Raw genomic sequence first — 15,769 nt, 5'->3', positions numbered from 1 at the left:
TTAAGAAGTCTTCACTTGTTCTGAATTTATAAAGATATTCTCTTATGTTAAATTGTAAATTTTGAATAGGCACCAAGAAACAATAGGTATCATATTCTGTAATCTATTGTGAGATCAACAACCCTACAGGAATTTAAACACAGGCTAGCCAACAACCATCATCTACACTGAGGATATTCAGTGTTTGCGAGAAGAGAGGTATGCAGGGGATTTTTTGTGATGGTTTCTTTTGAGAGAGCTGCAGGTGGGCTGTGATTCGTCTTTCTTCCTCAATCAAGTCTAGTGAGAGGCGCTTCACTGGGTCTCTTGAGGGCTTGACACGTGCCTTCCATGGGTGGGTACTGAGGAAAGGGCAGGAGCAATGGAAATATTCTTGATCTTGTTTTAAGTGGTGCTTACCTGGGTGTGTGTGCGTGTGCATGCGCATACACACACACACACACACACACACACACACCCACACACACAGAGGGAGAGATTGTTTTACTACATCAAAATTCTGATTAACCTCTGTGGCTGGAATTTTTGTATTTTTTCCCCTACATTGGCAGATCTACTATTGATTCAAACATGTTTTACATGGCTATTTCAGTTATACACATAAAAGATCCCATTACCATGTGTTCATGTGGCAATCGTATCAGTCCAGAAACCATGAAAATTTCTATTTTTACTATGTAAATATTATTTATGGTAAATTATACTTTTAAAATTCGAGCTATTGTTTGTTTATTACCTTTTCTCCACCAACAACTCCCCTTCTCTTGTAATGTTGAGTATGCCATTTTAACAAATACAAAAATACATAATGGCACAAAAAACATGCACACATATTGAACTGTACACTTAAGTTTTGTTCATTTCATTATATGTAAATTATACCTCAATAAAGAGAAGCAATAAAAAAAGATCATGCTATTCTGCAGTAGCAGGATCAGGTGGTAGTTTGGGATGTGTGGAGGGCTTTCTTTATATCCTCTTATTTCCGTAACCCTCCTAAACAACCCCCAATAAACATACAATCTAAGATAAAGCCACAAATTAGCTATGTAAGAAGCTAAGTGAAAATTGTTTGCTATTCAGATGCAACCTTTGGTGGTTTCATAGCCCTCACTTCCAAGGTGATTTCATCCTTAAACCTTTCCTATATGAGATTTCAGAGCTGTCATTGTTCTGTTCTTTGCTTTATTCTGTAAACAATGTGACATGGGCAGTTATACATGACCAAGTGTAAAGCTGTACTTCATTCTTTTTAATGACAACAAAGTATTCCACTGTATAACCCCCTATTGATGGACATTTAGGTTGTTTCTAGCTTTTCATAACTTCAGTTGTTGCAAGTATATTGGTAAGACAGGAACAAATTCCTAAAAGTAGAAAGGCTATCTCTAAGGGTATGTACTTATGAAACATTTTGCTAGATGTTGCCAAACTGTTCTCCCAAAAAAGACTGAACCAATCTATTCTTCCTCCAAGAGTATATGAGAGCACCTATTTTCCCCACATCATTGACACTACTAATCTTTTAAAAAAATCTTTGCCAAGCTAATAGATAAAATAAACCAACAAGCATGTCATTGGCTGTTTTAATGTACATTTCATCAATTGTAAGTTAGGTTAAGCATCTTAAAATCCAGTATTTTCGTCAGTTACTATTACAGAGAAAAGACCAGATGTAGGGAGGAAGAGAGATGAAAAGACATAGAAATACAGAATTCTTACCATTTGGGCTATCAGTGAGTGTTACTTGCCTGGACAAGCAGATGAGGAGGAATCCGTTCAACTTGTTAAACTGGTTAACAAAAATCACTGTCATCTTCACTAGGTTGTTGCATTTGAGTTTCTAGTTCTTTAACAGTCTGTCATGGCATTATGTTACTTTGATTGTCTTTTTTTTTTTTTTTTTTTAAGAGATGGGGTCTCACTCTGTCACCCAGGCTGGAATGCAGTGGCAGTCCTAAACTCCTGAGCTCAAGTGATTCTCCTGCTTCAGCCTCCAGCCTCAGCTGAGACTACAGGTAGGTGCCACCATGCCCAGCTAATTTTTTGTCTTTTTTTATTAATGGGATCTCACTATGTTGCCAAGACTGGTCTTGAACTCTTTGCCTTAAGCCATCCTCCTGCCTCAGCCTCCCAAATTGCTGCGATTATGGTTATGAGCCACCATAACTAGCTAATTGCCAATGTTTGATACCAACATTATATTGTATTTATAGAGGGAAAATAATCTAATAATCTTTGCAAAACCCGGATGAGACATAATAGTGGTTTAATATGTGTTCAAATAGTATTGTTTTTTCCCATCATCATAAATTATAAAATATTATATTTCTTCTGAGACAGATGACCTATATATATACTGTTGCCCCTTATCTAGGACACTTTGCGCTTCTGTTTCTAAAGAAATATTATTTACAGTTTACTAAACAATGAATAACTATAATAGCAGAGACCATGTAGAATAGCAACATCTTGCAGGCACCCTGGGGCAATGAGTTGGGGAGAGCTGTTATAATTTACCCCTAGGTGTGGCTAGTTCTCTGATTTCTCATTTTTCAAATGCCAAATGTTTTTGCAGTCATCCTCTGCTGATTTCATGGACTACATTATATCTTTTTATCAATTGCCGGAATAACAGATGCCATTAGCTATTCTTCAGAGGTTTTCATCATGAAATATTAATGATAGGATAGGCTATTATCTTAAATTTCATAGTACTTTTAACTTCTTGAAGTGTTTTCAAATCTATTTTAACCCATTTTAAAGTAAAAGTGAGCTTCTCTCTTAAATTTTGCACTAACAAGGGACATAACCTGTAAGAGTTGTGGCTGGTATATTCCTACACGTATGAATCAACTATAATGATCACTAAAAAGCAAATTTAGGTAATGAGTCAACACCTAATCAGGTATAAAGCTACTTTTGTGTGTGCCAACATTTTGCAGTTTTTGAGAAAGGATTACAAGTATTCTGATTTTTTCAGCTACATATTTATTCCCATTCATTTTTTAATTCACGTAACAGTTTTAATTTGTGCTAAACACCATGTGAATTGCTTGGGTTAATGGATCAGCAATATTTTTTTTTGTAAAAAATGTCTAAGTCTTTGAGAAAATGAAGGTTCTTTTGGAACGTGCTGGATTTACTCTCTTAGGGAGTCATGTTGTGTTATATTTATGAGTCAAATCTTCCTTGAAAGTCTCCTCTCTCACAGTTCTGGGATCTAAAGTAATCTGGAGAGGGTATAAAAGATACCAAACTATAGGTAAGGAAGAATCTTAACATAAAAACAAAATATATTGTGTAACCACAAAATAATGAGACTTCTTTTTCAAGTCTACACTTGCAAACAAGTCTCATGACACTTTGTACATCACTGGTCTCTGACCTTTTCGGCACGAGGGGTCGGTTTCATGGAAGACAATTTTTCCACAGATGGAGGAGGTGGGGAGGTGGAGCTCAGACGGCAATGAGAGCGATGGGGAGCAGCTATAAATACAGATGAAGCTTTGCTGGCTCACCAGCCACTCCTCTCCAGCCACCAGCTGCTTCTCGCTTGCCAGCCTGGAGGTTGAGACCACAGTTGTACATAAGGTACTTCCTTCTTCATACTTGAGCCTCCTCTCTTCTCACTCTTTCCCTTACTTCCCCAGCTCCAGGCACATAGGCTTCCTTCTTGTTCTAGGATGTCTCATAGCCTTTGCACTTATGTCCATGCTTTAGGTCTTAGGTGAAATGTCACCTCCTCAGAGAGGCCTTCTCTGACCATGTCCTCTATCTCAGCAATCTATTTCTTTCTTTCAGGCACACACGACTCTCCGAATTATCTCATTAATTCATTTATTTGTGTATTGTCTGCCTCATCCACTAGAAGGCAAGGCCAATATGGTAAGGGCCCTTATTCTCAGCCCTTGGTCATGGCACTGAGCCCCACTGGCATTTGTGGTTTTGGCTATGAGTTTGGAATTTTTCTTTCTATTGAAAATCTGAAGTAGCAGAGCTAACGTTCTACTTTTAATTTATGTTTACAATAAGTAAAGAAATTGCAAATAGGACTTTTTTCTTGTAAGACTTATAGCTTAAATGGAATCAAGTAATTAAAACAATTGTAGTTCTTAAAGTTTACTTGGTTTAATTTTATGACTTTAACACAGAATACTATTTCTCAAAGATCAAAATTTTGATATAATCTAAATTTATTTTATTGTGCCTTGTATTATTTCTTTACAAATATTTATTGGCATAAAAAGGATACAATGTTCTTCTCATAAAAAGGTTTTCTGACAAATGCACTTCATATTAGTATTTATATTATCAATCAATTTTCCTTTTTAACAACTTGAATTTTTTCCCTTCCTTAGTCTCTTTTAGTCTAAAAGAGTTCCCATTCCCTCCTTTTTATCACATGACATTTAATTATTGAAAGAAACCAAGTCATTTGTCCTATAGAATTTCCCACATTCTAAATTTGGTCAATTCTATCCTCTTCATGTTGTTTAACAGATTTCTCTACCCCCCATATCAATAACTAGTAGTTAGACTTTTAACATAATATATATATATTTTTTGTCTAGAATACTTCATAAGTAGTGCTATATATTCCTACTGTATTATGCCAGAAGGAATATATCTGGTTGTCTCACTTTTAGTCATGTTAAAATTGACTGGTGGGTTTAAGTGTTGTCAGCCTGATCCATTCACTATAAAATTCCCCATCATCCTTTCAATCAATGATTTAGCAGCTATAATGATCATTGCCTGGATTCATTGTTTTATGGGTTATAAATGGTGATTTCCTAATTCTATCATATCTCCTATATTTGTTAGCTGTGGTTTTTCTAAAAAGAAATTTTTCAAGACTATACTTTCAGAGATTATTTCTATAGTTCGTTACTAGAGAAGTTTCTCTGAAAATGTAGAGCCCCAGAAATGAAAATCTTATATTAAAAAAAATTTTCCCTCATCAACTCTGGTTACCCTGAACATAGATTGTGTAGGAAATGGAAGACAAACACTTTATTTTTCCCTTTGTTAATTTTAGAATAATAAATGGTACCTAACAACCTCCAAAAGCAGCCAATTATTATTTTTAATGAAGTCCTAGATTTTTGTATGTTTGACATCTTAATCTATTTCAAAAGAATGCTGAGCTCTATTTTCTTTCAAACACTGAGTATCTGATTCCTGTCATACCTGAAGTATCTAGGTACCCCTAGATGGTTTAGTTACATGACTCAACTTACCGTGCTTAAGCCAGTTTGAATTACATTGCAGCCTCAATTCCTAACACAGATCTGTCCATTCTTCTACCTCTGTCCTGCACTAAAACTTTAGATTTTATATAAAAAAAAAAAACCTTTCTTTAGAATCACACCGGCATTTGAGGCTTATCTCTGCCATTCCTTTATACTTTGAAACTTAGCAACTCTCTTAAATAAAAGAAGATGCAAAAATAACTTTCTTCCATCAGAGGAGAAAGCATTTTAATAAGGAATTTGAATTTCAGGCCCAGAAGTTTTCTCTACAGCAGTTCCTCAAATAACGTTTCATTATAACATTGCTGAGGAAAAAAAAATGGCTTCCCTGCCCGGGGCTACTGTTTTGTGTGGAGTTTGCACATTTTCTCCTTGTCTGCGTGTTTTTTTCTCCAGGTACTCCAGTTTCCTCCCACATCTTAAAGATGTGCACATCTTGGGTGTGCGAGAGTGTGCCCTACCATGGGATGGCCTCATGTCCAGGGCTGGTTCCTGCTTTGTGCCCTGAGCTGCCAGGACAGGCTCCAGCTACCTATCATCCTGAACTGAAATGATTGGGTAATTATTTTGTTTTTATTTAATCTTTCTTAAATGTATATCTCACATTTATTTCAATATTTAATATTGGAAGTGTTTTGGTTTTATTTAGAAGTTTGGTGATGTTTTTGTGACCAGAAATATGCTGTAGGAACTTAATTCTTGTTTATATTAATTAGCCTATGGTAAAATTGGTTTCTTTATAAATTGTTTTGATTAAGGTTGCAGATTCCAAAGACCTATGCACAATGTTAGGTGAGGACTTACTGTACTTAGCTTACATTACCAACTGCTTGAAGCAAGCGGTTTTACTAGTGGGAAGTAACCTTTTGGTGCAGGGCACCTGGAGACATGCACCCCCAACTGCTGTGAAAGTAGAGCTGGATGATCAAGAGTGTGTGAGTGGGAGAGTAGATAGGAATTTAGGTCTGATTTGAACATGGAGGACACGGATGGACAGGTGTGAAAAAAAAAAGAGGTCTAGTTCTTTGCATATTTATTACTGTGCTACCTAACTTAGAGTTGAGGTGAGGCATATTTGAGTAAGTTTAAAAAACAACCACTGGTGTTTTAAACAGCAGTGGCTTAAATATAAATAGTAAAAACAAAACAAGACAGTAATATTAAATAATAATGGCAAAGCCATTCCACGTACTGAAAAAGGCAATGAATTGGGAGAGTCAGAAAACTTTAGCTCCATCCATTTAACGCACAAAACTTTACAGACTTCTTGTGTGCTAGCACGCTGGCGATTCCAAAGTGAATACCAAACGCTTGCCTCAGGAAAGGACCCCAGTCTTGTCTTGAATCTTCTCACCTGGCAAGTGGAAGCTCACTTGGCTTTGTCTGAAGTCGTGTAAACTAGAAACTTACAAACAAATTAAAACACATCAAATATGTAAAATTCTAGTACTTCATTAAAAATAATAATTGACTACTTTTGGAGGTTACCAGCCACCACTATTATCTGAAAATTGATAAAGGGGAAAAATAAAGCACTTATCCTGCCTTTCCTGCACAATTCGTACATCAGGGCAACCAAATCGTTAATGAGGGAAACAATACAAATACAAATACATAAATTAGGTTAGTTAATGACCTAACAACTTCTGATAAACATATTTGTTTTGCCTACCTCGGGGGACATTTGATGACGGAGTGTCAACGGGATTAAGGAGAAAGGAAGCGCTCGGTGGACTGTAAAAGCACTCTTTGGGTCTAAGACCACATTCTGACTTCAGAACGCCGGACTGAGCTGCCGGGGCAAGCAGGAGCTGACAGCGCTTTCCAGGTGCACCGCAGGTGGCATGGTCCAGGTGTCTCTTCCTGCCAATGCTGGGGGCAGGCGCGGCCTGAGGCCTGCCGGCCAGACGGCTGCCTTTCTAGTCCCGGCAGGAACAACCCCACTCCCCCCTACGCTCAGCAAACTAGCACGGAAACGCAAGCGGCGCAGGGCCACGCCCCAGGCGGCCGGAAACCCAGAGTCCGCGGGCGCACGCGGCCGACCACTTCCGGCCGCGGGAGCCGGGCGGGGTGTCGCACGCCGCGTGCGGGTCCGACGTGCGGCGCGCGGCTGCCCCCTGCTGGCGGAGCGCAGCCGACCGCGGAGCTGTAGTCCCTCCCGGACTGCAGCCCGGGAGCCTTTCTGGCCCCGCGGCGTCCTCCTCAGCAACCTTTAGGAGGCCCGGCTTCTGCTACGAATTTTACTGTCATTATTTTTCAACTCACATTTCCCCTGGTCCTCAAAGCGCCCTTTTGTTTGAAGCAAAGGGGGAGTTAGAAAAGGAGGGTAAAGAAGACTCCTAATGCGAGGCGAAGATGGAGGAAGGCGCCCAGGCCCCAGACTCGGACAGCGATGAAACCGTGATAGAGGGGTCGGTAATAGAGAACGACCTGGAAGAAGAGGAGCTGCCCTGGAGAAGGTGACCACCGTTAGGGCCAGAGCGCCTGCACCCTCGAGCCAGGCCAGCACCCCAGCGGCTCAGGTGCCCTCTGAGGCCGTCGGAGCGTTGAGTGGAAATTGTGACCAGCAGAACGTAGGCTTGCGGGGCAGCAGTGCCTGGGCCAAGAGATTGTAAATAAGCAACCACCGTCTGTCCCCACCTACCCCCATCCTAGCTAGGGACAAAATACGGTTTATAGTAGGTGGCTTTATAGCATTTTTAGAAAGCCTTTCTTCCCCGACTGGGGTTTTAACTCCTTTTGCATAGGCAAAAAACGCCTTGGGTCTGAACTCAGGTGCATTTTGCTTGAAGCAACTTACAGTTCTGCTCTAGGAGATGGTTAACAATTTCAGGGAAAGAATGTGCATTGGGGAAATTGGTTCCTACCAGACTGGGAATGGATAGTTTTTTAAGAATCAAAAAAAGTGAGTATTTCAGTCTCTCAAAACCTTTCTTGAGCGTGTTCTGTGTACTAGAGGCAGGGATGAGGCCACTGCCTTTGAGAAATCTTCAGGAAAAACACTTAAGCAGATAATTGTGATATAATATGGGAAATCTAGGGATGGAGGTCATGTCCAGGGTAGTTTAGAAGCGGAGATGGACTCTTACTTACCTCAACCTAGGTGGCCATCAGAGTTGGCAAGGGTAGACTCCTGAATAGAGGCTTGAACATGGGTTGGGATTTAGTCAGATGAAGAAGAGGAGGTACTCGAGGCCAAGGGAACTGCATAGGTGAAGGTGTAGAGGTTTGACATAGCATTGTGTTCAGCGTGTTGGAATGTATTAGGTTGGTGCAAAAGTAATTGCAGTTTTGGACCATGAATTTTAAATCATTATAACTAAGCTCAAATACATCTTTATTAATGAAAATAGGAGCTATTACAATCAACACATTTTTGCCAATGAGAAATAAGTTTGTTTATTCCTGTAGCATAAAAATCCACGCTCTGGCATTCCATGAACTCTTGGAAAGCATTTTCTGTGTCCTGCTGGTTTTCCCTGCAAAATAGTTGTCAAGATGCTTGAAGAAGTGGTGGTCGGTTGGTGAGAGGTCAGGTGAATATGGCAGATGAGGCAAAACTTCGTAGCCCAATTTGTTCAACTTTTGAAGCATTGGTTGCGCCGTGTGCAGTGGGGCATTGTGGAGAATTGGGCCCTTTCTGTTGACCAGTGCCGGCTGCAGGTGTTGCAGTTTTTGGTCCATCTCATCAGTTTGCTGAGCATACTTCTCAGATGTAATGGTTTTGCTGGGATTCAGAAAGCTGTAGTGGATCAGATTGGCAGCAGAGCACCAAACAATGACCATGACCATTTTTGGTGCAAGTTTGGCTTTGGGAGATGCTTTGGAGCTTCTTCTCCATCCAGCCACTGAGCTGGTTGTTGCCAGTTATCGTATAAAATCCACTTTTAGTTGCATGCCACAATCTGATTGAGAAATGGTTTGTTGTTGCGTACAATAAGAGAAGAGGACACTTCAAAATGACAATTTTTTTGATTTTCGGTCAGCTCATGAGGTACCCACTTATTGAGCTTTTTCACCTTTTCAATTTGCTTCAAATGCTGTAAGACCATAGAATGGTCAAAGTTGAGTTATTCAGCAACTTCTGGTGTAGTTATCAGAGGATCAGCTTCGATGATTGCTCTCAATTGATCATTGTCAACTTCTAATGGCCGGCCACTGCTCCCCTCATCTTCAAGGCTCTCGTCTCCTTTGCAAAACTTCTTAAACCACCACTGCACTGTACGTTCATTAGCAGTTCCTGGGACAAATGCATTGTTGATGATGTGAGTTGTCTCTGCTGCTTTATGACCCATTTTTGAACTCAAATATTTAAGAAAATCGCCCGAGGCTGAGCACAGTGGCTCAAGCCTGTAATCATAGCACTCTGGGAGGCCAAGGCAGGAGGATCCCTTGAGCTTAGGAGTTGGAGACCAGCCTGAGCAAGAGCAAGACCGCGTCTCTACTAAAAATAGAAAAAATTAGCTGGGCATGATGGCACACACCTGTAGTCCCAGCTAACTCGGGAGGCTGAGGCAGGAGGATTGATTGCTTGAGTCTGGGAGTTTGAGGTTGCTGTGCACTAGACTGATGCCACAGCACTCTAGTCTGGGTGACAGAGCAAGACTCTGTCTCAAAAAAAAGAAAATCGCTCAAATTTGCTTTTTGTCTAACATAATTTCTATAGTCTAAAATAAATATAAAATAAACAGCAAGTAATAAGTCATTAGCAAAAAAGAAATAAAGCAAGAAATGTGCATTAAAATTATGTATAACATAACCACATTTATTTAAGAATGTATTCTGATATCAAATGGCAAATTTCAACAATGCTAAAACTGCAATTACTTTTGCTCCAACCTAATACAAATAGTTAACTCTTACTGAAATGTAAAATGTAAGGTGGGGAGTGGTGAAAGATGAGCCTGGAGAGGAAGGTAGGGGGAGGTCATGTAAAGTCTCATACATCCTGTGTGTGTCCTGGTAGGGTGCTTGTAAGGTTTTAAGTGGAAGAGTACCATCATTAGATGCTCATTCACTCTGGCATAGTTTAGACTAGGACTTTCAAATTTTTAATATGCTTATGAATCACTCTAGAATCCTATTGAAATGTGAATTCCAATTCAGGAGTTCTGGAGTGGGGTATGTGATTCTGCATTTCTAAGAAACTTCCAGGTTAAAGCTGGTACTATTAAAGCAAGGATGCCTCTTGCAAAGCAAGACTGGAGAGGTTAGTTTTGGGATCAAGTAGTAACAGACTGAGATGATGAGGGTTCAACTAGGAAGAAACAGTGGGAATGGAGCAAAAAGGGCAAATTTGAGAACTCTTTAGAAAGTAAATTTGGCAGGAGATGGTGGTTGATTAGATATGAAGGGTGAGGGGAGGACTGCAATGAAGGATGATATCCAGGTTTCTGGTTCTTTTATGTGTATTGATATATACATTAGTATTTGTTTTTGTTGGTATACTGGGAGCGTTTTGACAAATGCATGGAGTCTTATAACCACCACCACAATCAAGATCCACAACAGTTCCATCACCCCAGCAAAACTCCCTTGTGCTGCTCCTTTGTAGTCAAGCCCTCTTTTCCCCTATTTGAATCAGTGTTCTCTCATGTAATGTAACTTTTTTGTCTGCTTTCAAATTTTTCTTATCTTTGGTTCTCAGCAGTTTGATTATGATGTGTCTGGGCATGATTTTCTTTGTGTTTTTCCTGCTTAGGGTTTATCAAGCTTGAGATTCATGTCTTTCATCAACTTTAGTAAGTTTTCTGTCATGATTTCTTTGAATATTTTTTTTCTGTACCAACCTTTTCTCCTTTCCAGACCTTGTGATATTATCTCCCAGATCTCTAAACCTCTATTCATTTTTCTCTTTCAATTTTTTTTCTGTCAGTTCTTCAGGTTATGTAATTTCTAATGCTGTATCTTCTGGTTCACTTACTCTTTCCTTTGTCATCTCCATTCTGTTTTTGACCCCATCTGGTGAATTTTTTATTTCAAAGATTATAATTTTTTTCTTTTAAAATTTCCATTTGTTTCTCTTTTATAGTTTTTATTCTGCTGAGAACTTTAATATTTTTTCCATCCATTCGATGAGTGTTCACCTTTATCTCATGGAAGATGGTTATAATAGCTGCTTTAAAGTCTTGTCTTTTAATTCCAACATCTGTGTCATCGGGTGGGGGTTCTTCACATATTGAGTAATTCTGGATTGTATCCTGGACATTTTGAATATTATGTTTTGGATTCTTGTTCCTGTTAAAATTCTCTAGAGATTTTTGTTTGGTTTGACGGGCAGTCAACCTGATTAGGTTCAGACTGCACATTCTGTTTTGCCTTTGTGTGTGGTGGCTACATCAGCCTTCACTGTTATTTGAGCATGCCTGACACTTGTACCTCTGGGGATTAATCTGGGACTTAGGCGTTAATTAATATCATAGTTCAGTTTTCTAAGCCTTTGTTATGCTTCCTTGGGTCTGCTCCACATGTGGCCACCTCAGGGTTGTGCCTAAGACTTACATTTGATCATATATAAAATTAGGTAATTCCTCTTTCCCTGTCTTTCTTCTCCAGGATTCTCATGTCCCCTTCCCTCTCCATACCACTTGCTGGTTCATATGACCAGAAAGACAGGTTTCTTGCAGAGTGTTATCATTCTCACTATAAAGGGGTTCCCTGAGATAAGAAAAGAGAAGAAAAGGGGGATTCTTTCCATACTTTGCAGACAACACAGACTCCTTTTCCCAGTTCCTCTGGTAGAAAAATGTTTTAAGTGCCCCAGTTGCCATGGTTGGTGGCAGTCCTGTTCTGGGGCTGGGGCCGGGGCCAGGGTTGGCCTTAGGGCAGTGCTAGGAGACAAGGAAAAAATAAATGAAAGAGAACCCAGGGATTTCTCCCACACCTTCTGGTATGCAGCGCCCCCTTTCCTTAGTTTTCTGGATAGAAATAGGGGGTTTCTTGGTTGTTTTTTTTTTTTCTGCTGTCTGTGTCCATTGGATATTTCCAGGATTAGGCCTTGAATCAAAGCTGGAAGGCAAAAAGGGACCAGAAAACACTGAAACTCACCTGTAAACAGATTGTTATTCAGATTTCAACTTCAGGCTCCAATCTGATTTATTTATTTATTTATTTTGAGACAGTCTCGCTCTGATGCCTGGGCTAGAGTGAGTGCTGTGGCGTCACCCTAGCTCACAGCAACCTCAAACTCCTGAGCTTAAGCGATTCTCTTGCCTCAGCCTCCCGAGTAGCTGAGACTACAGGCATGCGCCACCATGCCCGGCTAATTTTTTCTATAGATATTTTAGTTGGCCTGATAATTTCTTTCTAATTTTAGTAGAGACAGGGTCTCGCTCTTGCTCAGGCTGGTCTCGAACTCCTGAACTCGAGCGATCCACCCACCTCGGCCTCCCAGAGTGCTAGGATTACAGGCGTGAGCCACCGCGCCCGGCCCAATCTGATTTATTATTTACTTTCTCAGGTAGCTTTTAAAAAATACTCTTACAGAGTATGGAAGAAATGGCTATAGGAATGGAGAAATAGGCTATAGGTGGCTCATTCTATCTTGGCTAGCCAATCGTTTTTTCCCCTCTAATTTATTTTTAAATGCTTCTCTTCAGTGCCACAGAAACTTTCTTTCAGACTTCATAGTTCAAGGTTAAAAATTAGTGTTCTTTTTAATGGTGTGGCAACACAGATAAAGTCTAAGCAGAGCTGGAGGTGAATGTCAGTGTTTTGGTTTTTCTTTTCTTCTTTACCTTTTTTGCTTACTTGCATGTAGTTCATTTTGGCTGTTTTTCATGCACAGGCTCCCAACTTTGGAATGAAGAGCACAGGTCCTAGTAGAGCAGATATCTCCAGCAGGTAGAACATTATACAGTTTCATATAGCTTTACAATTTTTAAGAAATGTTAGAGCTACTAAGGTCTTTGCACTGAGAACTGAGAAAGTTTTTGGTGACCTTTAGGACTAGAATAGGCAAGGCTTTCAAAGAATTAAGATGTGAGGTGTTAACTTTATATGAAAAAGCACTTGAGACCCCTGGACTTGGTCCTACTGCTGCCTCTGGAAGCCTTGTCCTAAAGTGAATCCAGTCCTCATGGCTCTGTAGATATTTACTAATTTATAAATATGCAAGGTGCTAATAGGGTTTTATTTGCTTGTGATTTATTTTCTAAGAGGCAGGATTTATTTTTCTTATATGTGCAGGGGAACTTTTTACCGACCCTTACTTTTTGTCTCAGCCTCTGGTAATATTCACTACTCAGTAACATTAAGGGATGTATCTCAAGTTAATCCTATTCAATACTTTTAAACAGAACCACTTAAAAGACAGCTTATTGTTAGATAGATTTGAGTGTATGTTCAGGTCACATCTTGTCCTCTGAGCATTATGATTGTATATAATAAAAGGCTAATCTAATATAATTAACCTGCAAGATTGAGCGTTAATTCTATCCCTCAAGACAGACCAGTGCTGTCTTCATATGAATTATCTAGATAGAAAACCTGTTCCAAAGGTTATTAAATACACCTGGGGGAAGGTAGGAACACAAAGGAAAGCACAAGGAGACGTGGTTAATAATCACATTAAATTAGCTAAAGAAAGTAATGTTTTTGTTCAGGATCTATGTCAAAATAGTCTCTTCCACTGATTAAAGTAGAATGGTGCCAAGTACTGTTTATAGAACTATTACTCTGAAGAGATATTAGATTTTTTTATAAATCAAGGGCTCATCATGACGTTAGGACTATTTGCTGTAAAAATTTTGATAACATATAAAACTGAAACTCTAATTATCTTGAAAAATTTCATTGTACTTTAAACAGAGCATTGAAAATTGTTTCGAATCTTCAGTCAGATTTTACCTGAGATTTTTTTGTTTTAACCCAACCAATTAATTTCCCCTCCCTTTTCTATAGTTAATACTTTCCATTATTTCATATTTTTAATATTTCTAAGTTATATTTTATTATTAAAATATCACATCCATAAGAAAGTAATTAGTGACTTTTGGGGTATTAGTTATGGATGTAGTTTAATGGTTTGACTAAGAATCAGGAAATTAAGGTTCTGTTTTCAATTGATTTGTTGATTGAACATGGATAAGATTTTTCTGGATCCCACTCTCTTCATTTTTCAAGATTAAAAATAGCCCTGACTCCTTTCTTAAGAAAATAGTGGAGAAAAAAGCCAAAACAATGAATTATGTATAAGGAAATTATCTTAGAGTTATTTGCAATAAGAAAAAAATTAAAAATAAACTAAATGTTTTAGAATTATATAATGCCTAAATAAATTATGGTGTATTCTTATAATGGAGTGTTATCAATATTTCACAATTTGGGGAAGAATTTTAATGACATTGGAAATGTTTAAATATAATATTAAGTGAAAAATGTAGTTTTTAAAACTTTGTACAAATTGATCCAAACTTTATAGAAGAATTTATAATGTGCACACACAAGTCTCCATAGAAAGCTGGAAGAAAATATACCAAAGTCTTAATAAGGTAGAATTAGAGAGGATTTCTGTCTTCTTTATGTTTGTCTTTATTGCTCACATTTCCTATAGTGTTTTTGAATAGATAATATATTTACGTCGTTCAAAAGTCAAAAAACAGTATAAAAGGATATATGGTAAAATATCTGTCATTCCTGTCCCCTCAAACACCCAATTGTCTTTTTCACAGGCAACCCATGTATCAGATTTCTTGTAATCTTTTCAGGGATGTTTTCTAAGTGTATATATGTTTGAGAATATATGTAGAACTATTTTCTAAAAATAGAAGCACTATGTCAAAGAGTATGGTGGTTTGTCATCTTGATAGTTGAAATATTTTGGATTTTGTATCATAATTAGATAGGCCTTTTTTCTTCCACAATTATAAAGAATCTCTCCTTGTTTTCTTCTAGTATTAATACTTTTTTTGTTTTTTTTTTGAGACGTGGTCTCATTCTGTTGCCCGGACTAGAGTGCGGTGGCGTCATCATAGCTCACTGTAACCTCTAACTTCTGGGCCCAAGCAGTTCTCCTGCCTCAGCCTTCCTAGTAGCTCAGACTACAGGATCACGCCTGGGAAATTTTTTTCTATTTTTTGTAAAAATAGAGTCTCACTCATACTCAGGCTGGTCCTGAACTCCTGGCCTCAAGCAATCTTCCCACTTCAGCCTCCCAAAGTGCTAGGGTTACAGGTGTGAGCCACTGTGCCCAGCCTCTTCTAGTACTTTTTATTTCATTTTTTAACATTTACATCTTTCATTCATGTGGAATTTTTTTTGGAGTACAATGTGAAGTGTGGATTCAACTAAACAGTTTTCTAGATATGTCTCTCATTGTTCCAATATCATTTTTTTAAACAAGAAGACACATCATTTCCTCACTTGTTTGATATTCCACCTCTTTAATATACTAAATTCCCATATGTATGTGAATTTATTTGGGTGCTTTTATTCTGTTAATTGATTTGTCATTTTATGTGCCGGTATCACATTAAAAAATTTATTAGAAAATATTTTAATATCCTGTAGTCATT

General features: G+C 38.5%; 2 protein-coding genes and 1 pseudogene across 2 annotated transcripts in view; 2 read left to right on the top strand and 1 right to left on the bottom strand.

Annotated features, from left to right (window-relative positions):
* Positions 1-7,222, bottom strand: part of HMGCR (3-hydroxy-3-methylglutaryl-CoA reductase) — a 54,039-nt gene extending 46,817 nt beyond the window's left edge. The window contains exon 1 of the mRNA XM_045566409.1: positions 6,928-7,222. The gene's annotated coding sequence lies outside the window, so the exon portion shown is untranslated. The remainder of the gene's footprint in view (positions 1-6,927) is intronic.
* Positions 4,856-4,937, top strand: LOC123648785 (annotated as a pseudogene).
* Positions 7,223-7,610: 388 nt separating the features above from the next.
* ANKRD31 (ankyrin repeat domain 31) overlaps positions 7,611-15,769 on the top strand; it is a 105,136-nt gene continuing 96,977 nt past the window's right edge. Inside the window, exon 1 of the mRNA XM_045566407.1 lies at positions 7,611-7,714. Coding sequence (XP_045422363.1) covers positions 7,611-7,714 — 104 coding nt within the window. The remainder of the gene's footprint in view (positions 7,715-15,769) is intronic.

The sequence above is a fragment of the Lemur catta genome, chromosome 12 (assembly GCF_020740605.2).
Source record: "Lemur catta isolate mLemCat1 chromosome 12, mLemCat1.pri, whole genome shotgun sequence".
NCBI lineage: Eukaryota > Metazoa > Chordata > Mammalia > Primates > Lemuridae > Lemur > Lemur catta.
Note: the sequence above shows the minus strand (reverse complement) of the source record. Positions and strands in the feature narration are given on the sequence as shown.